Source organism: Leptodactylus fuscus, chromosome 7, assembly GCF_031893055.1.
Source record: "Leptodactylus fuscus isolate aLepFus1 chromosome 7, aLepFus1.hap2, whole genome shotgun sequence".
Lineage (NCBI taxonomy): Eukaryota > Metazoa > Chordata > Amphibia > Anura > Leptodactylidae > Leptodactylus > Leptodactylus fuscus.
This window is the reverse complement of record NC_134271.1, coordinates 133,808,137-133,835,647: the sequence shown is the minus strand read 5'-3', so window position 1 is coordinate 133,835,647 and position 27,511 is coordinate 133,808,137. Positions and strand designations below refer to the sequence as shown.

At 44.9% G+C, this 27,511-nt stretch overlaps 1 protein-coding gene across 1 annotated transcript in view; it reads left to right on the top strand.

Moving 5' to 3' along the window:
- Positions 1-27,511, top strand: part of LOC142214524 (scavenger receptor cysteine-rich type 1 protein M130-like) — a 134,943-nt gene that overhangs the window by 51,611 nt on the left and 55,821 nt on the right. Inside the window, exons 3-6 of the mRNA XM_075283473.1 lie at positions 16,039-16,362; positions 16,945-17,259; positions 23,076-23,384; positions 25,281-25,595. Of these exons, the coding sequence (XP_075139574.1) occupies positions 16,039-16,362; positions 16,945-17,259; positions 23,076-23,384; positions 25,281-25,595 (1,263 nt within the window). The remainder of the gene's footprint in view (positions 1-16,038; positions 16,363-16,944; positions 17,260-23,075; positions 23,385-25,280; positions 25,596-27,511) is intronic.

Below are 27,511 nucleotides of genomic sequence, written 5' to 3'. Positions count from 1 at the left end.
ACAGGTCTCTTCTAAGTGATATGCACTTGTAAACATTTTGAGAAAATTGGGTCCCCTCTGGAGCCCCGGGTGGTCACTTATGGAGGCCATACTATAATCTGTTACTGGTGTTAAGACTAAAACAATCTTGAATGCCTGTCTCAATGACCGTGTCCTGTTGGTTGTGGGGTCATGGAAGAAATGAATTGACCAACCAGTAAAAGTATTTGGCTTTGGGTAACCTCTTAGAAATAAAGAAGTTTGATCATGGACTGAATATGGTATATCTCCTATGGGGGTGTTTTATACTGTATCTAAACATGCTTTTATTATATTTCAGAGTCTCTTCAGGCCCTGGAGTATAATATATTGAATGTCAAGTAAGGTAAGTAAACACTAATACTCATCTTCCCTCACTTCATCTTGGTTCCCTTGAGGCCTCCATTAAGTGTTTATTGTCCTACTAGCTATAACCCACAACTTCGGCGGCGGCACCCTGACGCTTGCGCAAACCACCTGCAGTGCGGCCCGTGGGCCCCAATGCCCCTCTACTTGCGGCCAGCGTGAGCCCCTCCCACAGCATGGTGGGCCGGGACCCCACGGCCACGCTGCTGCGCTTGGGGCCCTCTCCTTTCCCCCCACCCGCGAGCCTCATTTGTAATGTTGTGGGCCATAGTCATAGTCCTGAGTGGTCATGGGCCAAAGAATTAAAGGGATTCTACCATTAAACTACCTTTTTTTCTAATGAACACGTTGGAATAGCCTTAAGAAAGGCTATTTGTCTCCTACCTTTAGACGTGGTCTTCGCCGCGCCGTTCCGTAGAAATACCAGTTTTATCCGGTATGCAAATGAGCTCTCCGCAGCAAAGAGGGCGGGCCCCAGCACTGAAACACCGATGAGCGCATCCCCATTGCTGCCCAGAGCTCTTTCCTGCGCCGCCTCCTTCTTCTGCTGCAACTCCGCCTCTTCTGGCTTCTCTTGCTCTTGTAGTTCTAAACAGGAGCATAGAGAGGCCACCCCAAAATGGCCGCCGGCCAGCTCCTGTATTGAACTGAAAGAGTGGCTACCCCAAAATGGCCGCCGGCCGGCTCCTGTATTGAACTGCAAGAGCGGCTACCCAAAAATGGCCATTTTGGGGTGGCCTTTCTATGCTCCTGTTTAGAACTACAAGAGCAAGAGAAGCCAGAAGAGGCGGAGTTGCTGCAGAAGAAGGAGGCGGCGCAGGAAAGAGCTCTTGGGCAGCAATGGGGATGCGCTCATCGGCCTTTCAGCGCTGGGGCCCGCCCTCATTGCTTCGGAGAGCTCATTTGCATACCGGTTAAAACCAGTATTTCTACGGAACGGTGCGGCGGAGACCACGTCTAAAGGTAGGAGACGGATAGCCTTTCTTAGGGCTATTCCGACATGGTAATTAGAAAAAAAAGTAGTTTAATGGTAGAATCCCTTTAAGTCATAGGCACACGTTAGCACACAGCCCCAATCCTAGACATAGTGATCCATTTGGGCCAATGACATTACAGAAGAAGCCATACAAGCCCCAAAAAAGACTGTAGATACTGGGAAACTAGCACTGGATGCAGCCAGGGAGCCCAGGAGAGATGAAGAAAGGTATGTACGGTATCAGTGTTTATTATTTAACCATACCTCTGCTGGGCCTACACTTACCATACTCTAGAATCTGAAGAGTGGCTGCCATCTTAGGCCTCACCCATGGTACCATCTCCACACTGGTAGCCACAGGACATTGCACTTGTTCAATTAAAAAAGTGACTACTATACAGTTCTGTTACATACGTATTTCTCTGAAGATATTGTACGGTATAATGTGTCTGAGCAGATGTACTTCCTATTATTAACGGAATTAAGCGACCCCAGATATCTCCAGTAGATACACACGTCTCTGTATTCAGAACAGCTGAATGTTTATGCAATGATATCAGATTTTGAGGTCTTACATAACCTTTTCTTCTAACTTTAATATAAAATCTGTTAGTTCAGTTCACGTCACATACGCCTTCCATAAATAAATACATGAACCGTGGTTGTTTAGAGGATGCAACAAATGGGAGGAGACAAAGTGAAGCAGAAATCCAACTCTACAGCTTCATATTTGTTCAACGTTTCCCACATCGGGTAATGCAGGTGATACGGGTCTACTGTGCTCACCGATCCCACTGAGACCCTTATAGTCCTAAAAATTTTACTTAGATATCTGGCGCTGTTCACGGTCACCCTCACTGAGTATAGCGTTGTCGGAGAATTACGTTTTCCATGAAGACATGGACTTGTCGCAATTTCTGATATTTGTTGGTTTTGCACTTCTACTCTGGAACACTCAAGTAAATGCACAAACTGGAAGCAAAGGTAAAGATATATTTGTACTTGTTATTTTTCATGATGTTTTATATAACTCGTATTCCTTGGTGTTCCCCTTTGTGCATCTTCCTTTATTATATGAGTACATTTTACTATAAAGTAGTGATTTTTATTTCCCATATAGGTATAATAGGGGCAGAAAGCTTTTTTTTTTTTTTTCTGTGGCTCGTTACGTGGGGCCTTAGCCTTAACCCCTTCCCGCCGATGGCATTTTTTTGATTTTCGTTTTTCGTTTTTGACTCCCCTCTTTCTAAACCCCATAACTTTTTTATTTCTCCGCTCCCAGAGCCATATGAAGTCTTAATTTTTGCGGGACAAATTTTTCTTCATGATGCCACCATTAATTATTCTATATAATGTACTGGGAAGCAGGAAAAAAATTCAGAATGGGGTGGATTTGAAGAAAAAATGCATTTCTGCGACTTTCTTACGGGCTTTGGTTTTACGGCGTTCACTGTGCAGCCAAAACGACATGTCCCCTATATTCTGTGTTTCGGTACAGTTCCAGGGATACCAAATTTATATGGTTTTATTTACATTTTGACCCCTTACAAAAAATCCAAAACTGTGTTAAAAAATGTTTTTTCTAAAAGTCGCCATATTCCGACAGCCGTAACTTTTTTATACGTAAGTGTACGGGGATGCATAGGGCGGCTTTTTTTGCGGGGCCGGGTGTACTTTTTAGTTCTACCATTTTCGGGAAATGTTATTGCTTTGATCACTTTTTATTCAAATTTTTATCAGAATCAAAACAGTGAAAAAACGGCGGTTTGGCACTTTTGACTATTTTTCCCGCTACGGCGTCTACCGAACAGGAAAAATATTTTTATAGATTTGTAGAGCAGGCGATTTTGGACGCGAGGATACCTAACATGTAAATGTTTCACAGTTTTTAACTACTTTTATATGTGTTCTAGGGAAAGGGGGGTGATTTGAACTTTTAATACTTTTTATATTTTTTTATATATTTTTTTTGCATTTATTAGACCCCCTAGGGGTGTTGAACCCCAGGGGGTCTGATCACTAATGCAATGCATTACAATGCTAATGCATTGCAATGCATTGCAAATAATCATCCTCTCTTTTGCAGGCTGCATAGACCAGCCTGCAAAAGAGAGAATTTGCAGACAAGCCTGGGAGCCTTGTACAGGCTCCCGGCTGTCATGGCAACATGACGTCGGCCCTGGAGCATGCTCCGGGAGCCGGCGATTCTGGGCAAAATGGCGGCGCCCATGCACCGTCGGGAAAATGGCGCCTCCGGCGCCTTTGACCGCGGCACCGGAGGGGTTAATGCCCGGACCGATCGGAGGCATTAGAGCCGGTTGTCTACTGCTTAAAGCTTAAAGCAGTAGACACCCGGCGGCTATGGCGGCCGCCCGGCTCCCGGGCGGTCGCCATAGTTACAGACCCGACATGCGCCGTACTATTACGGCGCATGTCGGGAAGGGGTTAAAGTGGCATAATAATATTTCCCTAAAGTAATGTCATCTGTCCTGTTCCATAAATGGCTGAATAAATGTATGTCTCAGAACATAACTATAGTACAGTATGAGAACTATCCTAGAATTCATGTTACTTCCATTGAATTGATTAAATTTCAGTAGCTTTATACTCAATTTCGTCTTTAAGATAAGATAAGATAATCCTTTAATAGTCCCACATTGGGAAAATTTCAGTATGTTACAGCAGCATAGTAATACAGGTACAGGATAATACACAGTAATATATTACAGACGTAGATGCACATAAGCTGAGAAGAGAAGATATACTAGGAGTCCATAGCAGCTAAGGAACAGAAGAGGAAGAAGGAAGACTTCCTAATCATAATCATTAGTTCTCTGTGCGGAGTGATCTTCGCTTGGTCTGATGTAGATTATACAGCCTGGTCGCGGTTGGAAGGAAGGACTTGCGATAGCTCCTTCTCACACTTGGGGTGAAGCAGACGGTCACTTACAGCGCTGCCATGTGCCATCAAGGTCTCATACATGGGGTGGGATTTGTTCTCTCACATGGTGGTCACCACGGACAGTATCCTTCTGTCACCCACCACCTGTACTGGGTCCAAGGGGCTCCCCAGGACAGAGCTGGTCCTCCTGATCAGCCTGTCAAGTCTATTTCTGTCCCTGGTTGATATACTGCTGAGTGAGAGCATTCAGAGAAGGCACAGCCACTCAGTCATAGGTCTAGAATTTTGGGGTAACCCTTTTACATTTCAAATTGTAGGTCATTTTTGTAGTGAAATAAATAGTCCTGAAAAACCATTTTAAGCCGGGACTGAATGTAGTAGGTCCGCTGGGAGACGTGTCCAAATCCCATAAGAATCCCAAAAGAAAAAATGGACAAAAGTCTAGTTTTCACCACTGCAATTCCTAGGTGTCCCCAACTTATAGTGTTAAACTTTCCATTAACCCCTTCCTGTTGGATGAATTTTACCATTTTTGTTTTTGACTCCCCCTCTCCCTGTCATATGAGGTTTTAATGTTTGCGGGTACAAATTGTTCTTCATGATGCCACCATTTATTATTCTGTACAATGTACTGGAAAGCTGGTAAAAAAAATTCAGAATGGGGGGGATTTGAAGAAAAAGTGCAATTGTGCGACATTCTTATAGGCTATGCTTTTACGGCATTCACTCTGCAGCCAAAATGACATGTCCCCTGTATTCTGTGTTTTGGTACGATTCCATGATTCCATTATATGGTTTTATTTCCATTTTAACCCCTTAACAAAAATCTAAAACTGCAAATTTTTTTTTTTTAAAGTCACTATATTCTGACCCCTGTAACTTTTTTAGATTTCTGTATACGAGGATGCATAAGGCGTCTTTTTTTTTTTTTTTTTTTGCAGGGTCAGATGTACTTTTTAGTTATACCGTTTTGGGCATGTCTATTGCTTTGATTACTTTTTACTAAATCAGAAGCAAAACACACAAAAAAGGCGGTTTGGCACTTGTGATTTTTTTTCCTGCTACAGTGTTTACCGTATATGAAAAATATTTTTGCAAGTTTGTAGACCGTGTATTTTCTGACACAGGGAGACCTAATGTGTATGTGTTTAACAGTGTTTAAGTACTTTTTTTTGTGGGAAAGGGGGTGATTTAAGTTGTTAATATTTTTATATGTTTTTTTTTTTTTTTTGCATTTATTAGACCCGCCTTAGGGTCTTAAATCCCGGAGGGTCTGATTACTAATGCAATGCATTACAAAATATCACATTTTTATGGCAGGTTACATAAAGCAGCCTGCAGTACAAATGAATGGCAGCCTGGGAGCCTTCACTAGGTAATGGTGTCCATAACGTTGTCAGGTATCCATTGTTTCAAAACTGAAAGCAGCAGATGATAAAAAACCATGGGTACAGGACTTTTTTGGTTGCCAATTTCCAACACAAATGTGAACCTAGACTTATCCATTTAAAGTTATCATAACTGAAAGACTGTTCTATTATTGAGGACAATGCTGGCTAACATGGTATCAAACCATTTTCTTTTGACTGTGTGGTATAAATGATATATGAACTTTATTCTCCTGTTCAGCATGATACCCAAAGATACCAAATGTATCTTATAATATTTATTTTCCATTGCCATATTCTGATTCCCTGATTTTCCATTTTTAAAGTGCTTTATTTATTTAAAAGTCATGTTAAACTTGGCTACATCTGTGTATATACAAGCTATAAAGCTAGCGCTAGATTTATTATTTATGAGTTATAGTAAGAATTATTATACACCACTCCCTCCTGTTAGAAATTCTCTCATCCCTTGGTATCTCAGACTTGGCTCTTTCCTGGATCTCCTCATACCTCAATGACCGCACATTCAGCGTCTCCCACTCGCACACCACATCCTCACCTCGCCCTCTCTCTGTAGGTGTCCCCCAGGGCTCTGTCCTAGGACCCCTCCTGTTCTCCATCTACACCTTTGTCCTGGGCCAACTCATAGAATCTCATGGTTTCCAGTACCACTGCTATGCCGATGACACCCAAATCTACATCTCTGGACCAGACATTACCTCCATGCTGGCCAGAGTTCCAGATTGCTTAGTGGCCGTAGCCTCCTTCCTCTCCTCCCGCTTTCTCAAACTGAACATGGAGAAAATGGAGTTCATCATTTTCACCCTACCTCGTATGGCCCCTCCACCTGACCCATCTATCAAAGTTAACGGAACCCCACTTACCCCTGTCCCACAGGCCCGATGCCTTGGGCTAACCCTGGACTCTGACCTATCTTTCAAGTCACACATTCAAACCCTCAATACCTCCTGCCGCCTCCAGCTCAAAAACATCCACCGAATCCGCTCCTTCCTCACCCCTGAAACCACTAAGACACTCGTCCAGGCCCTCATAATCTCCCGCTTAGACTACTGTAACACCCTTCTCCATGGACTCCCAGCAAACACCCTCGCCCCCTCCAGTCCACCTTAAACTGCGCTGAACGCTTAATTCACCTCACCCCCCGATCTTCATCGGCTGCTCCCCTCTGCCAATCCCTTCACTGGCTACCCGTTGCCCAGTGAATTGAGTTCAAGCTACTAACGTTAACATACAAAGCCATCCACAACCTGTCCCCTCCATATATCTCTGACCTCATCTCCCGCTACCTGCCCACACGTAACCTCAGATCCTCCAATGACCTCCTACTCCACTCTGCTCTCATCCACTCCTCACACAACCGTCTCCAAGATTTCTCCCAGGCATGCCCCATACTCTGGAACTCCTTACCACGACACATAAGACTGACCCCCACAATCACAGGCTTCAAGAAGGCCCTGAAGACTCACCTATTCAGGAAGGCCTACAACCTCCAATAACACTATCACCGCACCGCCATCTGTACAGTCTCCCCCTCTCCTTCTGTCTCTACCCCCTTCCCTCATAGACTGTAAGCCCTCACGGGCAGGGCCCTCTACCCCACTGTGCCAGTCGGTCACTGTTAGTATTATATCTACCTGTATATTCTGTGTATTGTATGTAACCCCCAAATGTAAAGCACCATGGAATTAATATAATAATGTAAAGCACCATGGAATTAATGGTGCTATATAAATAAAAATGATTAATAATAATAAATAATAATAATAATATACATAGGTCACCTTGTTGGGGCAGGTACAGGGCTTTCTACTATTTGATCACATATGTATAACCAAGAACCTCTACTGTATATATTTAGTCTATAGACGATATTAATTTATCTATATGTGCCAATAATAGCAGTAATACAGTTTCCATCTCTGTTCTTTATATGCCCTTGTGCTGTGTCACTGGCTTCTTTGTATTTGTGAATCTTGGCACTATAAGCTTGCACCTGTTCACATTTGGATGCGCTGTCTGAATACATTTTTGTATGCAAGAATTACAAGAGGATATCAAAGTAAAATGTTTGCATTTATTCCCAAAAAGGCTATTTGAGAGAAAAAAGCAACTCAGAAAATCTACATAAATCCCTGGATACCAGAGAGCTACGTTTTCAGTAGAAATTGTGCATGCCATTCCCCCTTTCCTTACCTTCCTCCCTTGGATATTTATGCATCCAGATTTTAAAAATAGTACAAGTTTCCAAAATTCTGTCAAAAACCTATATGTGTTGCCATCTAGTGGTTGTGATATGCTTTACAGTCTGTCAAGGGTTTTGTTAATATGTTGTGATATTGTTAAATTAATTTAGTCCTTAATGAAATTTAAGCAAAGGTTCAGGGTCCTTGCACACGACCAAGTCCCATCCATGGGAAACAGTCTGTGTGGACGGTAGGACCTGGATGGAATTCAGCCATGTGCATAGGAGCCCCTGCATAGCCAGATATGATACAGTCAGTCGCCTCGCGATTCAGCCTGAAGACACACCCTCCTCCGGGCTAGGCCATTCATTCATTGGAGGAAATAAAAAATGAAGATCCAGCGTGTCCGTAAAAAATTCTTTCTTACTTTATTAAGTGGCTCGTAGCCATATTAAAATTTGGTCACAGACATGGATGGTATAGTACAAGGCAAAGATGGAAACAGCACTAAAATCGACTGACGCGTTTCGAGAATATAGTTCTCTTAGTCATAGTCTGCTAAACAACTGAATAGAAGGGTTTAAGTACATGTCTAACCCGCACTTGTCACAGCTGTGTAAAATTAACCAATCATGATCATACATGTGAACAAACAGTTAAAATCAATACAAACACACAACAAAACAAATGCTGTTCCAAAAATATAAGCAACATGACTGTAATGAAACATGAGACATATGTGAAGGTATGTATAATAGACACAGTTGCAATAAAAAAACTTTTATATATGTCTTGGCGTTCGATGTCTTTAATTTGGACGGTTAAGTATCCATGAGATGTCGATCCAACCATTCTAAAAAAGCAAACACACAACTAAATGATGAAATAATCCAGTCTTGTTATGTACATTTAATATGGCTACGAGCCACTTAATAAAGTAAGAAAGAATTTTTTACGGACACGCTGGATCTTCATTTTTTATTTCCTGGAATGTGTATCAATGCTTCTGACCGGAGGAGCAGAGAAGTCCGTGCGCTTATTCCGTGATTGGAACTTCAAACAGACGGGTCAGTGATTCAATTTTACGAATTTTGTAACATGCAAATAACTTATGAACTTTAAGAATTAACACTGAGCAGGAGGCTGTGCATTTTCCCTTCTCCCTTTCCCTCACGTGCAAGATTCATTCATTGGACCTAATTCGGAGCAGAGGGCGCAGCTGGATGTCGCTACCCGGTTTTTGGAACGGAACCTTAGGCGGCCTCCACCTCAGGTTGCAGTCCAATAAACCCCGTGTGAACTTACCCTCAAGGTTTCTAATTACCCTTTGTGCTTGGTGTCCATCTGGCTCAGATCAGTCAGAAATCACTGGCCAAAAATGTTCCATGAAATGGTTAGTTAAATGGTGTTCCCTCCTACTGCTCCTTTATAGCCAAATGAATATTGCTTCTTGTAACAAAGCTAATAGTTCCCCTCATACCTAAATACTTCCCCCCATACTCAAAATAGTATTCCCTCACAAGCAAATATTGCATCCTCAAAACCAAGTACATAGTATACCGTCCAGCGCCGCACCTCTCATGAGGCGACCTGAAGCGACCGCTTCAGGCGGCACTATGCCGGGGCCCGGGGGGGGGGGGGGGGGTGTGTGTGTGACATTTTTGCTGACCTAAGCCAGTCGGCCCGGCACAGGAAGCGAGCGGTGGATTGGGGTGGCCCTGTGAATGCAGCGCTGCTCCAGCAGCCACCTCTCACACTCAGGCAGAGAGCAGGTCCTCTAGCTGCCTGCTCTCTGCCTGCTAATGCCGCCAGCTCCGCCCCGCCCCCTCCGCTCGGCTTTCTGACGTCTGCCTCAGGCAGCACAAAGCCTAGGTTCACCCCTGATACCGTCATACCCGGTGCTAAACAGTAACCAAGTAAAAGTGCTCCACCCTAACCAAATACTGCCCCCTCATATCCAAATCTATAATGTATCATCCAGAATATGTTAAAACTAACATTCACCTCAAAATTTCCCAGTAGCAAAAATGAGTTATTTTAATGCATATATGGTTAAAGTGGCTCACGTCATATTATGATTAATATATATGATAGAGCGCCTGTGCTGGCCGCGGTCATGCTAGCACTGAGACGGGGGCACGGACTGGCCTTAACGGGGTATTCCCACGTCGCATACTCACCAGTCTTCGCTGCTGTAAAATCTTCTTTCTTCCTGGTTTCTTGCGGTGGTGGGCGGGGTTTCATATGCAACCTGCAGTCTTGCTCCGCCCCCAAATTAGTGTGTAGCTCCGCCCACCGCATAGCGTGATCCTATGGGCCGGCTGAAGGGCCTGTGATATCATCAAAGGTCCTCAAACAACACTATATGCACAACATTGGACTATGAAGTACAGGTAGGAGCAACTCCATTCTGTGTTAGATATAGAGACTGCCTGTCTCTGCCATAATGAACACAATTGAATTAGCTAGCCTGATAACTGGGAGAACAGAAGACGAGTTCAGAAATGAAAGCAGCTCCCTTCCTATATTTGAGAGCAGGAAGCTAGGTCACATGTGGTGTAGACACAGGAATAGCTAGAAACACAGGCTTGCTCCCGAGCACTTAGCCCCTCCTCCCTCTCCCCCCTGAGAGCAGGCAGCTACGTCACTTGACTTTTGAGCAGAGAAGCCCAAGGGCCGTGTCAACAATGAATTGAATAAAGTAAGATAGTGGACAAACAAAGCAGTTTTGCTGAATCAGTGTATTTAGGAAAAGTCTTACATCCACATTATCAAGCAGTATAGATAGGATCCTTGTGATGGGACAACCGCCTCTATAAGGCAATCTTTTCATATATTATCCTCTTAGGAATTTGAGGTCTTTGTTCCCCATTAACCCCTGATGAGCTACAGTATGCTAGCGAAACGTGTAGGGAGGTTAGATCGAGTAGGATAATGCCCTAGTTTATAACTATGAGATTGTAGGGAGCTGCTGTGGTGTTACTGAGTCGCCCCGGCTCGGCCTATGTAGATTCACGGTGCGAGCAGGCCCGACACCGGGGGTGGCAGCGCCTTGAAAAAGGGGAGTTTTAAGCAAAAATGGATGAAAGAAAAATAAAGAAAAATAAAAGTTTGTCGTGACGCCAGTTGGGGTTTCGGCTTGAGGTGAAGCCGGGCACTGTAGGCAGGGCCTCTGGGAATAGATGGTGATGCAGTGCCAGATGTTATACCCTCCCCAACCAGGTCAGGTCCCAGGGCCAGATGATATAGGTGAGGAAGGGATGATTTCCAGGAGGAGTAACAGAGGATCGATGAAAGAACACAGTCCAGACAGGGGTTAACCAAACACTTACGGTTTACTTCTGTAGTCAGCAGGAGATAACAGATGTTACAGGAGGAGTCACCTTGCTCCAGTATAGTGAGATGCCAGTCTTCCCTTTTACCACCAGTATGATTCAGCCTTCCATTGCTGCTCAAACTCTCTAATAGATTTCCTCTGGTCCTGGGTTCCAGGAGCTCAAAGGTTAATTGCAACCGGGTAGATCCCCCTTCTGGACAGCAGGTAACGTGAGTTCTTTGGGATGCTGGATACACTCACCCCAACTCTGTATGTTACTGAGCCTCCAGGAAACCTGCATTCACTAGGCCTCGGTCCAGTGAGTCTCTCAATGTTCTTAGTGTTTCTCACACTAGTTAGGAATTGATGGTCCTATGACTGCAGCTCCGTCCCTGCAAGGTCCTGTCTTACCTCTGCAGGTCTCCGGCCTCCTGTGCTGTTCTATCACACCATGAGGCTGCAGCACACACTGCACCTCCACACACCTGCTCCTCTCTCTTGCACACTCCTGCACTTTCTGATCTGGAACTGAAAGAGAGAGACCTTCTTCCAGTCTGTAGCTCCACCCCTTTTCTTAAAGAGATAATGGCTGTGGAACTTTGTGTATGCTAACAGGTTGACTGGATCTCACTATACCTTCACAGTACACAGTGTAGATCACATAAGATGACATTTGTAGTGACCCACTCTGTGGGGCGCTACATTACCAACGCATTTGGCATGGTGTCGGGCTATATCTGCACTTAAGTCAAGAGATCTATACTGCTACCAGTATGTAGTGCTGTAATCTCAAGCCTCGTACAGGAATATCAGCAGTGTATTAGTATACAGCAAATTAGATAGCCACAGATCAACACCCTGATGGCTCCCATTACAATTCACTTGTAGCGCTTGGTTTATGTATGTGGACTGTGGTATGATAGCTATTTGGGGATCGCTCTCGCAGATAGATACCTACAGGGATGATGCACTAGTGTTCACACACGCTGTTTAGACCACATAGGAGAGACTCAATACACATGCAGGAAACCGCTAGAGGGCTTTCTGCGACTGGTGGTCTAGGCAGCACTTAACCACAGGCCTTCTTCAAGGCTAAGTATTGTATTGTAGAAACTCTCCAGCACAGCTTTCTTTTATATAGTACCTTATTGGCAAATAATTTTACATAGCCCCTCACACTTATACAGAGGTTACACTGAAGCAGTGCTGAGTGTGCGTTGAACCCTGCTGCAAACAGAGCACTGCTGCATCTGATGTAGCATTACTGAGTGTGCGTTGAACCCTGCTGCAAACAGAGCACTGCTGCATCTGATGTAGCATTACTGAGTGTGCGTTGAACCATGCTGCATCTGATGTAGCAGTGCTGAGTGTGCTTTGAACCCTGCTGCACACTCAGCTCTGCTGCATCTGATGTAGCAGTGCTGAGTGTGCGTTGAACCCTTCTGCACACAGTGCACTGCTGCATCTGATGTAGCATTACTGAGTGTGCATTGAACCATGCTGCATCTGATGTAGCAGTGCTCAGTGTGCGTTGAACACTGCTGCACACTCAGCTCTGCTGCATCTAATGTAGCAGTGCTGAGTGTGTGTTGAACCCTACTGCACACTCAGCATTGCTGCATCTGATGTAACAGTGCTGAGTGTGCATTGAACCCTGCTGCAAACTCACCTCTGCTGCATCTGATGTAGCAGTGCTGAGTATGCGTTGAACCCTGCTACGCACTCAGCTCTGATGCATCTAATGTAGCAGTGCTGAGTGTGCGTTGAACCCTGCTGGACACTCAGCTCTGCTGCATCTGATGTAGCAGTGCTGAGTGTGCGCTGAACCATACTGCACACTCAGCTCTCCTGCATCTCTGTGTGTGCTACACTCGGCTGCTTCTCCATGTAGAAGAGCTGTGTCAGCACTGCTACATCTGAGATCAGACCACAATGGAAACTGCTGTGGACGGATCTTAGACTCCGCCTCCTCCGGCAGAACTAGCGTTGATTGGCCGAATGCTGTATTCTGTATGGCATTCGGTCAATCAACGCTGGTAAATGCATTCCTATGGGAAAAAGTCAGCTCGACAAGCTGACAGGGATCCCGATGAGATAGAGCCCCAAAGAGCTGTGTGAATAACATTCCCCCCTAAATAAAGGTAATCCCCAGCTAACCCTGCCTGTACATCTGTCCCTGTCTCACAGTCACATAGTTCACAGTCTCAAGTTAATTGAATGTTAAATCCACCATTTGTCTAAATTGGAGGTCACCTGATTTCAGCTGCCAATTCCTTTTTCCGATTTTTTTTCGATGCCTCCGTTGTCGTAGTTCCTGTCCCACCTCCCCTGCACAGTTATTGGTGCAAAAAAAGTGCCAGGGAAGGTGGGAGTAGATACGAATTTTTACTGCGTGTGCCTCATGGTATTCGATTGGAATCAAATACCTTGAACGGCCTGATATTCGATCGAATATCTATTCGATCGAATGGTGTTCGCTCATCTCTAGTTATTATTAGAGATGAGCGAACACCATTCGATCGAATAGGTATTCGATTGAATATCATGGCATTCGATGTATTTGTTCACAATCGAATACAAGGCCGCATACACAGTAAAAATTTGTGTCCCCTCCCACCTTCCCTGGTGCGTTTTTTGCACCAATAACTACGCAGGGGAGGTGGGACAGGAACTACGACAACGGAGGCAGTGAAAAAAATTGAAAAAACCCATTGGCTGCCGAAAACATGTGACCTCCCAATTCATAAGAATGGCCGCCGCCATATTCGTGTCATTTCAGTTTTGGAGTGATAGGGAGAGTGTGGAATAAGACTGTCAGTGTGATACAGTGCTTTGGTTAGGCAGGAATTGACAATAATAACAGCTCTTTTCAGAGCTCAATAATCGCTAGCTAGCTAGAAAATCATGCAGCGTAGCAGCAGGGGACATGGGAAAGGACGTGGATGTGGATACCCAGCTGTATATCCACCCCACAGTCCAGCTACTGGAGAGGGACTGCCAGCAGTGTCCCTCGTCAGTAGCAGAAGGGGACGTGGGCGAGGACGTGGATGTGCATACCCAGCTGGGTGTGTAGTCCACAGTCCAGGTACTGGAGAGGGGCTGCCATCATTGCCTCTCATCAGTAGCAACAGAGGACGTGGACGTGCATACCCAGCTGGGTGTCTAGTCCACAGTCCAGCTACTGTAGAGGGAATGCCACGAATGTCCTTCGCCATCATGAGCATGGAACGTGGGCTAGGATGTGGATACCCAACTGTATATCCACTCCACAGTCCAGGTACTGGAGAAGGGCTGCCAGCAGCAGCAGGGGACATGGGTGAGGACATGGATAACCAGCTGGGTATCCAATCCAGAGCCCAGGTACTGGAGAGATTCAGTCAGCAAACAATTTACTCTTCCTCCTCCTCCTCCTCCTCCTCCTCCTCCTACAACCCCAGCCACTAATTCTGCATGTGAATTTTTTTTTTAAATATATATATATATATATATATATATATATATATATATATATTTCCATTATCTCCCCCCCCCCCAGGGGGTTGCAACTCAATTTTTTAGGGCTCCAGCCCAAGGGCCTGCAAAATAATTTTTTAGGACTCACCCCCAAGGGCCTGAAAATTAATATTTTAGGGCTCCCCCCAAGGGCCTGAAAATTAATGTTTTAGGGCTCACCCCCAAGGGCCTGAAATCAATTTTTTTAGGGGTCACCCCAAGGGCCAAAAAAATGAAACACTGCTGCTGCAAGGCTCTAGTCACCAAAAGGGCATAAAACACTGCTTTCTAAAGGCTCTACTCACTCCAAGGGCCAAATACACTGCTTTTTAAAGGCTCAACTCACCCAAAGGGCCAACAAATCTCTGCTGGTGCAAGGCTGAACTAAGTTAAAGGGCCTAAAACTCTGCAGGTAGAAGGCTGAAGTCACCTGAAGGGCCTCAATCTCTGCTGGTAGCTCAGCTTAAGGGCCTGTAACTTAATTTGGAAGGGCTCATGTTAAGGGCCTTAAAAGTGAATTTTGGAAGGTCTTACCACATCTCACACACACACACACAATGACAGTTCAGGGTGGGGACTGAAGGATTTCCCATTGTCTATTCCATCTGTGGTTGTCATGGGGAACGTGATTTAAAGGGTTGTTTGTTAATGTTTGTTGAGCTTAAATTTGGGTTTGTGTCCATCCATTTGGGGAGTAAAGAAGGTTTCCAGGTATTTTCCCACTTTGATAGAGGTTTTTTTGAATGTGGAAAGTGTGTAGTTGTTAGGCTGTGATGTTGGGGTAATAGAGGGTCTTTGGTGTGTTAGATGCCCCCAGACATGCTTCCCCTGCTGTCCCAGTTGCATTGCAGAGGTGTTGGCATCATTTCCTGAGGTGTCATAGTGGACTTGGTGACCCTCCTGAGTCAAATGGTGGGATCCCCTGAAATGAAGCATTTTCTCCCATAGACTATAATGGGGTTCGATATTCATTCGAATAGTCGAATATTGAGATGCTATTCGGAACGAATAACGAACATTGAATATTTTACTGTTCGCTCATCTCTATTGCAAATTAATTCGGAATGAATAGAATAGTATCTGAAAATTCAATGATTCTGCCAAATCGAATTTTTGAAAAATTCGCTGGCTCATCTCTAGTAATAATGCTGTAAATAGCTGGACCAGTACTCCACCAACATTTACTTCATGTCTCCCTTTCCTCCTCATAGATTGAAAGCTCTTTCAAGCAGGACTACCGCTCCTGTAGTGTGAATTGACAACTAATGTATTGCTCTGTATTATTTAATTCTTTCTTTATATTTACTCCCTGATTTATAAAGTGCCCCAGAATCTGTTTGTGCTATAACTGATAATACAATGATATATAATCACAGGGAAAGAAGGAGCAATAAGACTGATGGATGGAGAGGATCACTGTGCAGGAAGACTGGAGATTCTCACACATAATAAGACATGGAGCAGAGCTGTCACTGACCAATGGAGCAGGAATGGGGCTCAGGTTGTGTGCAGAGAATTACATTGTGGTCATGTAGTTGATACATTTATTATCACAGCCCTGACAACAAGCAATGGCCATGTGTATCTCAGAGGGAATTGTCAGGGGAATGAGACCCGACTGACAGATTGTTCTGTTACTGAATCACCTGATATAAAGACATGGAGCGGCCAGGAGAAGCAAATAGAAGTCATCTGCTCAGGTGCTTCAATGTATTATCATGGATTGGTAATGTGCAGGGGTGAACCTAGCTTTTATGTCACCTGAGGCGGATGACAGAATGCCCCCCCCCCCCCCCCGTGGAGGAGGGGGCGGAGCAGAATGTAGGGGGCGGGGTGGAGCAAGGGGGCGGGGCAGAGCGGAGGGGTACGGGGTGGAGCGGAGGGGTGCCGGGTAGAGCGGACGGGGCGGCATTAGCAGGTAGAGAGCAGGCAGGGAGAGGACCTACTCTCTGCCTGAGTGTGAGGGGAGGCCGGTGGAGCAGCGCTGCATCCACAGGGCCTCCCCAATCTACCGCTCGCTTCCTGTGTCGGGCTGCCGAGACGGTGACACTAAGCCAGTCCAGGACAGCTTGTCCTGGACTGGCTTAGGTCAGCAAAAAATGCCGCCCCCCCCAGGGGCCTGGCATAGCACCGCCTAAAGCGGTCGCTTCAGGTCACCTCATGGGAGGTGTGGCGCTGGTAATGTGATATAAAGTACATATAATAATATACAGTTATTATTATTATTATTATTATTATTATTATTATTATTATTATTATTATTACCATTTCTTCTAATGCAGATATGAAACAGCTGAGACTGGTAAATGGCCGCGGCCGATGTGCCGGCAGAGTGGAGATTTATCATAAAGGAGAATGGGGGACGGTCTGTAGTGACTTCTGGGATAAAGCAGATGCAGATGTGGTGTGTAAGCAGCTGGGTTGTGGTTATGCTGTGAAAGCTACAACTGAAGCCTATTATGGCACCGGAACTGGAGACATCTGGCTGGATGATGTAGAATGTGTAGGGAATGAGACGCACATCTGGGACTGTCCAGCACGTACAATAGGTAAACATGACTGTGACCATGATGAAGATGCCGGTGTAATATGTTTCGGTAAGTGTGTTACATTCTCTTGAATATTTCAGATGATCTGTTTTAAAATATTTTTACATTCTGTTATAATAAAGGAGAATTCCTTGTTCAGGATCTTCCTCAGTCACAGAAAACATTATCTACAGTGAGTGGCTCATAGAACAAGCTAGAATCAGCTTATTTTTTAGTAACTCTTGCAATAAAAATTGGAAAATATTGGCATCTTCTTTATAATAATACAATGTTATATCACTTAATGTTTGTATCCAAATAACAGAAATGGTAATTCTCTTCCATGTGTCCGATCATCAAACCTTCAGCTACAAACTAGATTCCAAAAACTATGTTTTGGTGAAAATATAGCTAAGACTAAAGCCCCATAGGGCGTCACACAATAAAAAAGCTCTGCGGGAAAAACCGCAGCGGCAACGCATTGCGATTATTCCCGTAATGCTTTACACAGAAAGGTTACAGAGGTTTGCTCTGAGGTCTTTCTGTTACAATTATTAATCACTAGAGATGAGTGAGATGGGCTAGATAGCGATTAGCTTCAGATAGGCAGGGAAGAACTAAAGAAGAAAACCAACAGCTCTTCTCAGAGCTATACACTGTAGGGACATCAGTCCAGCTTTCCCCGGATGGTGGAAAACAGGGATACACAACAGATACAAGTTCACATATAACGGAGAAACAGCTTTCATTGTTGGCTGTCTGCAGACAGAATAGCTGGAATACAGGGGCCGCATGGTGGCTCAGTGGTTAGCACTGCAGCCTTGCAGCACTGGAGTCCTGGTGTTCAAATCCTGCCAAGGGCAAAAAACCATCTGCAAGGAGTTTGTATGTTCTCCCCGTGTTTGCATGGATTTCCATCCCATATTCCAAAAAACACATACTGATAAGGAAAAATGTACATTGTGAGCTCTATGTGGGGTTCACAATCTACATTTAAAAAAAAAAAAATAGCTGGAATACACAGCAGTGACTAGATCATATAGAGCAGAAAAAAATCCTTGAATTTTTTTGGGGCCTGAAAAATTGCAGCAATTCACTGCATTTCCAAGTTCATATACCTGATAAAAACCTTGAATTTTTTTTTTTGGAGGGGGCTGAAAAATTGAAGCAATTCACTGCATTTCCAAGTTCATATACCTAATAAAAACCATGCATTTTGCTGTTTCTTGAAAAATAGCAGCAATTCACTGCATTAACAAGTTCATATACCTGATAAAAACCTTGAATTTTTTTTTATTTGTTTTTTTTTTTGGGGGGGGGGGTCTGAAAAATTGCAGCAATTCACTGCATTTCCAATTCCATATACCTGATAAAAACCTTGCATTTTGCTGTTAATTGTAAAATAGCAGCAATCCACTGCATCTCCAAGTTCATATAGAGCTGGAAAACAGCTTTTCTTTGTGTGTATACACCATCAAAAATGGAATAGTACATCCAAAATGCGCAAAGCTAGCACAAGGGGACGGGGACGAGGATGGGGGTGTGGAAATGCAGATGTTCAGCAAGGTTGCGCTCAACCAACAGCGTCTACTGCGCCTACAGCTCTGCGGCAGCAAGCATTACGCTTCTCCACAGTCCCTGGCTTGATGGCCACATTGAGTAGGCTGCAGGGTACAAACCTAATTAAGCATGAGCACCAGGAAGAGGTGTTACAATGGGTGGCGAACAATGCTTCCAGCACATTCTCCACCAGCCAGTCAGCCTCTACTACAACTCCTACTCCTACCCAACAGACTGCTCCTCCTTCCTCACAACATGCCCAATCTTCCCAGCAACCTAATCACACCTTTCCCACCTCCCAGGAGCTGTTTTCGGCTCCATTCACTGTCTTTCTCTCTGTCCCACCACGTCCTAAATCACCAGAGGTAACAGATGCCTTCCCTGATGCACAAACACTGGAGCATCTGTTATCTCCTGTTGTTTCTGTTGATCAGCAATCGTCCCTCAGTGACGACGATGACGAGACACAGTTGCCATCAGGGCAGCCTGTTGCCGTCGTCGTTGCACAAGAGGAGGAGGAGGAGCCGTTGGAGGATTTGGAAGAGGAGGTGGTGGACGATGAGGGCACTGACCCGACCTAGACAGGGCAGATGTCAAGCGGGGAGAGCAGTGGAGATGTGGAGGGAAGTGCAGCACCAAAGAGGGTGGCTAGAGGCAGAGGCATGTCGAGAGGCAGAGGACAGCTGCTTCACCGAAGCCAGGCCACAGCCAGCAGGGCCCAAAATGATCCCTCTTGTAGCCAGCCTAGAAAAACTCCCCCATCGAGGCCACGGTCTTCGGTGGTGTGGAATTTTTTTTTATGTCTGTGCTACGGACAAATATAGTGCCGTTTGCACACTCTGCAACTCAAAACTGATAGGTCCGGCCGTGAGCGGTGGTGAGCGTTTTGCGCTCTCAGCCGCGAAACCGGGTTTTATAATCCGGACACAGAGTCGGACATGCAGTACTCTGTGTCCGGATAAAAAAATCTGGTTTCGCGGCGGAGAGCCTAAAACGCTCACCGCCGCTCACGGCCGGACCCGGTCTGTGGTTTCCTTCTTCTGGCATGCAGAAGATGGAAACCATAGAGCGGAGACCGTGAACGCAGGTGTGAACCTAGCGTTACACTCACTCCAAGGGCCAAAACCACTGTAGTTGAAATGCTCCACTCATTCCAAGGGCCAAAAGCACTGTAGTTTAAAGGCTCTACTCACTCCAAGGGCAAAAAAACACTGCTTTTTAAAGGCTCAACTCACCTAAAGGGCCAACAAAACTCTTCTGGTACAAGGCTGAACTAAGTTAAAGGGCCTAAAACTCTGCAGGTAGAAGGCTGAAGTCACCTGAGGGCCTCAATTTCTGCTGGTAGCTCAGCTTAAGAGACTGTAACTTAATTTGGAAGGGAAAGTGAATTTTGGAAGGTCTTACCACATTACACACACAATGACAGTTCAGGGTGGAGACTGAAGGATTTCCCATTGTCTATTCCATATGTGGTTGTCATGGGCAACGTGATTTAAAGGGGTGCTTGTTAATGTTTGTTGAGCTTAAATTCGGGTTTGTGTCCATCCATTTAGGGAGTAAAGAAGGTTTCCAGGTATTTTCCCACTTTGATAGAGGTATTTTTGAATGTGGAAAGTGTGTAGTTTTTAGACTGTGATGTTGGGGTAATAGAGGGTCTTTGGTGTGTTAGATGCCCCCAGACATGCTTCCCCTGCTGTCCCAGTGTCATTCCAGAGGTGTTGGCATCATTTCCTGGGGTGTCATAGTGGACTTGGTGACTCTCCTGAGTCGAATGGTGGGATCCCCTGAAACGAAGCATTTTCTCCCATAGACTATAATGGGGTTCGAATAGTCGAATATTGAGATGCTATTCGGAACGAATAATGAACATCGAATATTTTACTGTTTGCTCATCTCTATTAATCACATCCCTGAATTTCAAAAAAAAGGAAACAAAATGGCAACTATGTCCCTAATTTGTTTCTTCACCGATAAACACCTTTATATAACTGTTAGAATATCCGCCAACTGCTTTTTTCCCCTATTGGTTTCAATATGATACGCGCGTATCACATTGAAACCAATAGGGAAAAAAAGCAGCCCATTCATTTCAATGAGGAGCGCTCGTATGCCGGCTCCCATTGAAATGAATGGGATCTGCTTTGTACGCGCTGATTCTGAACGTGCTTTACGTGTAGAATCAGCTCAGCGTATACTTAGTGTGAATGCACCCTAACATGTAGGAATAGCCTTAAGAAAGGCTATTCTTCTCTTACCTTTAGAAGTCTTCTCCGTGCCGCCGTTCGGTAGATATCCTGGTTTTCTTCAGTATGCAAATTAGGTTTCTCTGTATGGGCTTCTCACACTGCTGCAACCTCCACCCTGAATCTGGGTCTCTGTTTGGCCTCTTAAGGCTGTTGCTACCTCCAAATTATATTAACTTGACTCTCTGTGGCCTACTCATACTGCTGCCACCTCCATACGATGCAACTAGGCCATTCCGCCTCAAAATCTACCTACAAAGAACTCTGTGTGAACATACCCTAACATGACCTGGTCCTATTTGCTTAAGTAAAGCCTTGAGGAATCCCCAGTCCAGTTCAAAGGCCATTTTAACATCTAATGAGATCAAAAGAAGCGGTGTTTGATGATGCTTTGTACTATGCATAGAGATAAAATGAGTAGTATTCGATCGAGTAGGTATTCGATCGAATACTACAGTATTCAAAATACTCGTACTTGATCGAATACTACTCGCTATTCAAATGGAAAAATTTGATGCAGAACCAGTGTTGATTGGCCGAATGCTATACAGTCGGCCAATCAACGCTGGTTCTTCTCCTACCTTTAGAAGTCTTCTCCGAGCAGCTTCCCTGCGGCGTCTTCCGGCTCTGAATTCACTCTGCCAGGCATCGAGCCTGGGCAGAGCCGACTGTGCATGTCCGCGCTACAAGAAAATGGCCGCTTTGACTGTAAGTGGCCATTTTCTTGTAGTGCGGGCATGTGCAGTCGGCTCTGCCCAGGCCTGATGCCTGGCAGAGTGAATTCAGAGCTGGAAGACGCTGCACGGAGAAGACTTCTCGGAGAATCCAGCCCAACCCTCACTCATGGACTTGGTAAATTCAATTCAATTCAAACGAGCATTTTTCCCCATAGACTATAATAGGATTCGATATTTGATTCGAGTAGTCGAATATTGAGGGGCTACTCGAAACGAATATCGAATATTGAGCATTTAACTACTCGCTCATCTCTAACTATGCATAATGGAGAAGTTTTTTAAGGTGTTATCTTGGGTCTCATGAAAGGGTATGGATCCCACTTGATCAGAGAGCCCAGGAGGGCACTTAAATGGATTAAAATCAATTCGGCATACAGAATGGCAGCTGTATTTATTAAAGAGGACCTTTCACCACTTTTGGGCACATGCAGTGTTATATACTACTGGAAAGCTGACAGTGCGCTGAATTCAGCGCACTGTCGGCTTTCCCGATCTGTGCCCGGTGTAAAGAGCTTACGGTGCCGGTACCGTAGTGCTCTATGGTCAGAAGGGCGTTTCTGACCATTAGCCAGAGACGTCCTTCTGCCTCGCGGCGCCTATCGCGCTGTGCTGTGAAGCGGGGAGGAACTTCCCCCTCCCTCTCCTGATAATGCTCGTCTATGGACGAGTACTGCGAGCAGAGGGAGAGGGCGTTCCTCCCCGCTCTACAGTACAGCGCGATTGGCGCCGCGAGGCAGAAGGACGTCTCTGGCTAATGGTCAGAAACGCCCTTCTGACCATAGAGCACTACGGTACCGGCACCGTAAGCTCTTTACACCGGGCACAGATCGGGAAAGCCGACAGTGCGCTGAATTCAGCGCACTGTCAGCTTTCCAGCAGTATATAACACTGCATGTGCCCAAAAGTGGTGAAAGGTCCTCTTTAAAGACATAGAGCAGTAGCTTGAACACAGTTCTGAATCCTTACCCACTTTTGATATCACATTTATATGTGCATGTGGGGGGAGATTGAGTGTAATAAATACAGATATCAATCATTTAAGTGGGAGTTCACACTACTGTTACTAATGTCTGTATTTCTGTATTCGTTCCCATTGACACTAATATAAGCAACATGATAGAAGCTAGCGTCCATCATGTTGTTTACATTCGTGTCAATAGGAATGGACACAGAATCTGTTTGTGACCGGTCTCTTTGACATCTAATGTCCGTTGCTGTCATTCTATGACAGAAGACAGCTACGGACATTGGTAACGGTAGTATGAGCTTTCCCTAATACATATAGCATTATAACAGGGTGACGTCATATTCATAGTTTAGTAAATTTTACTTCATCATTCTTTAGCTCACAGAGAATACAGGCTTGCCAATGGAACTACTGCATGTTCAGGTCGTTTGGAAGCCATGCATGGTGATACTTGGGGATCTGTGTGTGAAATTGATGCAGAGCTAAAAGCAGCCAATGTCTTCTGTAAGGAACTTCAATGTGGAGAAGCAGTGCCATCATTACTGACCTATACAAGAAGACCTGGACCAATATGGACAGAGAAGATCCAGTGTGTCGGTAATGAGTCCAGGCTATCTGACTGTATAAGAACACCTGGGGGAGAAGGAAACTGCACCAAACAACATCTTTCTGCAGTGGAATGTAAAGGTATGTGATAATTCTTATGTGTAAGATAATCTGGTAATGCTAATAAGATGTTACTAGAGTACAAATAGGAACACATTTGACTTCCTTTTATCATTATTGTCTTAATCATCAAAGACTTCTATGATATTTGATTCAAGTAAAGTCTGAATAGATGTCAGAATAAAGTCAAATGTGGCTTAGGCTAGGTTAACACTAGTGTCAGTACAGTCCATTACTCTGATCTGTCATAGGACGTAAACGACAATTCACTCTAATGCAAAAACATGATAGGAGTTTGTTACTCCTGTCCAAAAATTAAATAAATGTAATAGAAAATAAAACTATTTTTGTGTTTTTACATTTGGCTGAATGCAGACAGACAGTGCTCTATCTTCATCAGTCTTTTCTCTACTCGTTCCAGCCATTTAAGTCTATGAACTGCAGAGGGACGTCATCCTTGTGCTGTTCATTTTTCAGCTGTTTTTGCACAGATTCATTATTAAGTGATCCTGCAAAATAAAGAAGACAGTATACTTTTTCTTTTTTTGAGGCACAAAAAAAAATGGTTGGCAAATGGATGGCGTACAGGTCATACATGTGTTAGAAGTGAACCTAAAATAGGTTGTAGAAAGTCTGTATTTTACAGCCTTCAAAATGTGTGAGCAGCATAAGCCAGATTGTATGGCACAGCCAGTGATGGGCGACACACAGATGTGCCTCCGCAGCTCTATTCATTCAATAAATCATGGAAGCACAGACAAAAAAATTGGACAAGAATAGGACCTGTTCCATATTTTGTTCCCAATGATAGACCCCCATTAAAGAAAGAACTGGTAATATTTGCCAATGGGGGGAAGAGATTGAGGGAATTAGGACATTGGTTGGTAGAGAGAGGGAGGAAGAGAGGCAAATGTAGGGGAAAACAGACAAGCTAGAGGGCAAGATAGCTGCCAACAATGGGGACTGCAGAGGTTAAGCACATGTATGAGGGTGGACCTGAAGTAGAGTCCACCTAGCTATGCAGAAGTGTAATAAACATGAAAGGGTCTATGGCACGGAGGAGTAGCAAAGGAAACCTTAACCAGCAATCGTCTGAGCACAATGATGAGAATAGTGAAAGATGGTGGAAAGCATTTATGAAATCAAGAGGTAAATGCAAATAAGGCAATAACAAGAACTGAAAAGACGAACAGTCCAGAGGATGGAGGTCATCTGGAGGAAGACATCTCAAGCAGGAAGGTCTCAATCTGAGTGAGGTTGCTGTCAGTAGTGGAAGCACTGAGGGTGAGACAGGGCAGAAGTTACTGGCCTCAGGGTCACCAAGTAGCATCTCCCAGTTTGGAAGAAGGAAAGGCAGCAGGTCCAGAGACTAAAGAAATGAAGGCTCCCGGAAAAAGAAGCTACATGCTCATTCTTTCAGGCGGATTCGCCTCGCGACAGACATCCGTCTGAAGACACTCCCTCCCGATTAGGCCCATTCATTTGAGCCTAATACGGAGAGGAGTGCGCGGCTGAATGCCAGTGCACTGCACCGGCATCCAGTCACAGTGACCCGTATTTTGGACCGGAACCTGAGACGGCCTCCTCCTCAGGTTCCGGTCCAAAAAACCCTGTGTGGATTTAGCTGTGTGCTTTTTGCAGGGTTAGATACACCTTGATTGGTTTTGATCACTTTTTATTCAAATATTTATGGGAAGCAAAAAACAGCAATTTGTCATTTTTTTATTTTATTATTTTTTTTAATGTTTGTAGCCCCCCCTAAGAGACTTCACCTGCAATCCTGTATTACAGTCTATGGGAGTTTTGCTATATAGCTATTGAGTCTGGCCATAGATGTCAGGAAGAGGTTACACATATTGCACTTTACCTTTATTGTCTGTTTTTCACATCACAATTTATTCTTTGGATGTATTTTAGGTTTATTTAATAGCTACAGACTTGTGAATGGTAGTCACAATTGTTCTGGGAGAGTGGAGGTCTTATATGAAGGACAATGGATGGCCGTGTGCAGCTCTCATTGGACTCTACAAGAGGCTAATGTACTCTGCAGGCAAATGAAATGTGGAGTTGCTGTCTCTGTACCAGGTGGAGGACATTTTGGAAAATATAATGTCATCACCACATATAGATTCCATTGTACAGGTACAGAAGACCACCTGGGAGACTGTAATATAACTGCACTTGGAAATAGAAAATGTCCATCCTCGGATACTGCTGGTGTTATATGTACAGGTAAGAGGCATTGCAAAAAAAAAAAAAAGGACTACCTTATAGGGGTCTCCCAAACTATAATGGTAAATTATCATGCTGCAAATTTCTTGAAGATATTTCTACTAGAGATGAGCGAGAAGTACTCAATCGAGTAGGTATTCGATCCAATACTACGGTATTCAAAACACTCGTAGTCGATCGAGTACCACTCGCTGTTCGAATGTAAAAGTTCGATGCAGAACCAGCATTGATTGGCCGAATGCTATACAGTCAGCCAATCAATGCTGGTTCTTCTCCTACCTTTAGAAGTCTTCTCCGTGCAGCTTCCCCGCGGTGTCTTCCGGCTCTTCATTCACTCTGCCAGGCATCGGGCCTGGGCAGAGCCGACTGCGCATGACTGCTTGTAGTGCGGGCATGTGCAGTCGGCTCTGCCCAGGCCCGATGCCTGGCAGAGTGAATGAAGAGCCGGAAGACGCCACGGGGATGCTGCAAGGAGAAGACTTCTCGGAGGATCCAGCCCGACCCTCACTCGTGGACTTGGTAAGTATCATTTGATCGAACGTTGCCTACTAGAGATGAGCGAACACTAAAATGTTCGAGGTTCGAAATTCGATTCGAACAGCCACTCAATGTTCGTGTGTTCGAACGGGTTTCGAACCCCATTATAGTCTATGGGGAACAGATACTCGTTAAGGGGGAAACCCAAATCCGTGTCTGGAGGGTCACCAAGTCCACTATGACACCCCAGGAAATGATGCCAACACCTCTGGAATGACACTGGGACAGCAGGGGAAGCATGTCTGGGGGCATCTAACACACCAAAGACCCTCTATTACCCCAACATCACAGCCTAACAACTACACACTTTACACACTCAATACCACCTCTCTGACAGTAGGAAAACACCTTGAAACATGTGTATTTGGCACTTGCAGTGAGGAGAGCTTGTCACCAGCAGTGAATTTGGCCCTTGTAGTAAGTTGAGGTTGGCACCAACATTTGTTTTGAAAATCAGGGTGGATTGAGCCTCTAACCAGCAGAGTTTGGGCAAATTCATGGTGGAGGGAGCCTCTAAAAACCCCAGTTTGGACCAATTCATGGTGGAGGGAGCCTCTAAAAACCCCAGTTTGGACCAATTCATGGTGGAGGGAGCCTCTAAAAACCCCAGTTTGGACCAATTCATGATGGAGGGAGCCTCTAAACAGCACAGTTTGGGCAAATTCATGGTGGAGGGAGCCTCTAAACAGCCCAGTTTGGGCAAATTCATGGTGGAGGGAGCCTCTAAAAAACCCCAGTTTGGACCAATTCATGGTGGAGGGAGCCTTTAAAAACCCCAGTTTGGACCAATTCATGGTGGAGGGAGCCTCTAAACAGCTCAGTTTGGGCAAATTCATGGTGGAGGGAGCCTCTAAACAGCCCAGTTTGGGCAAATTCATGGTGGAGGGAGCCTCTAAAAACCCCAGTTTGGACCAATTCATGGTGGAGGGAGCCTCTAAACAGCCCAGTTTGGACCAATTCATGGTGGAGGGAGCCTCTAAACAGCCCAGTTTGGGCAAATTCATGGTGGGGGGAGCCTCTAAAAACCCCAGTTTGGACCAATTCATGGTGGAGGGAGCCTGTAAACAGCCCAGTTTGGGCAAATTCATGGTGGAGGGAGCCTCTAAACAGCCCAGTTTGGGCAAATTCATGGTGGAGGGAGCCTCTAAACAGCCCAGTTTGGGCAAATTCATGGTGGAGGGAGCCTATAAACAGCCCAGTTTGGACCAATTCATGGTGGAGGGAGCCTCTAAAAACCCCAGTTTGGACCAATTCATGGTGGAGGGAGCCTCTAAACAGCCCAGTTTGGGCCAATTCATGGTGGAGGGAGCCTCTAAACAGCCCAGTTTGGACCAATTCATGGTGGAGGGAGCCTCTAAAAACCCCAGTTTGGACCAATT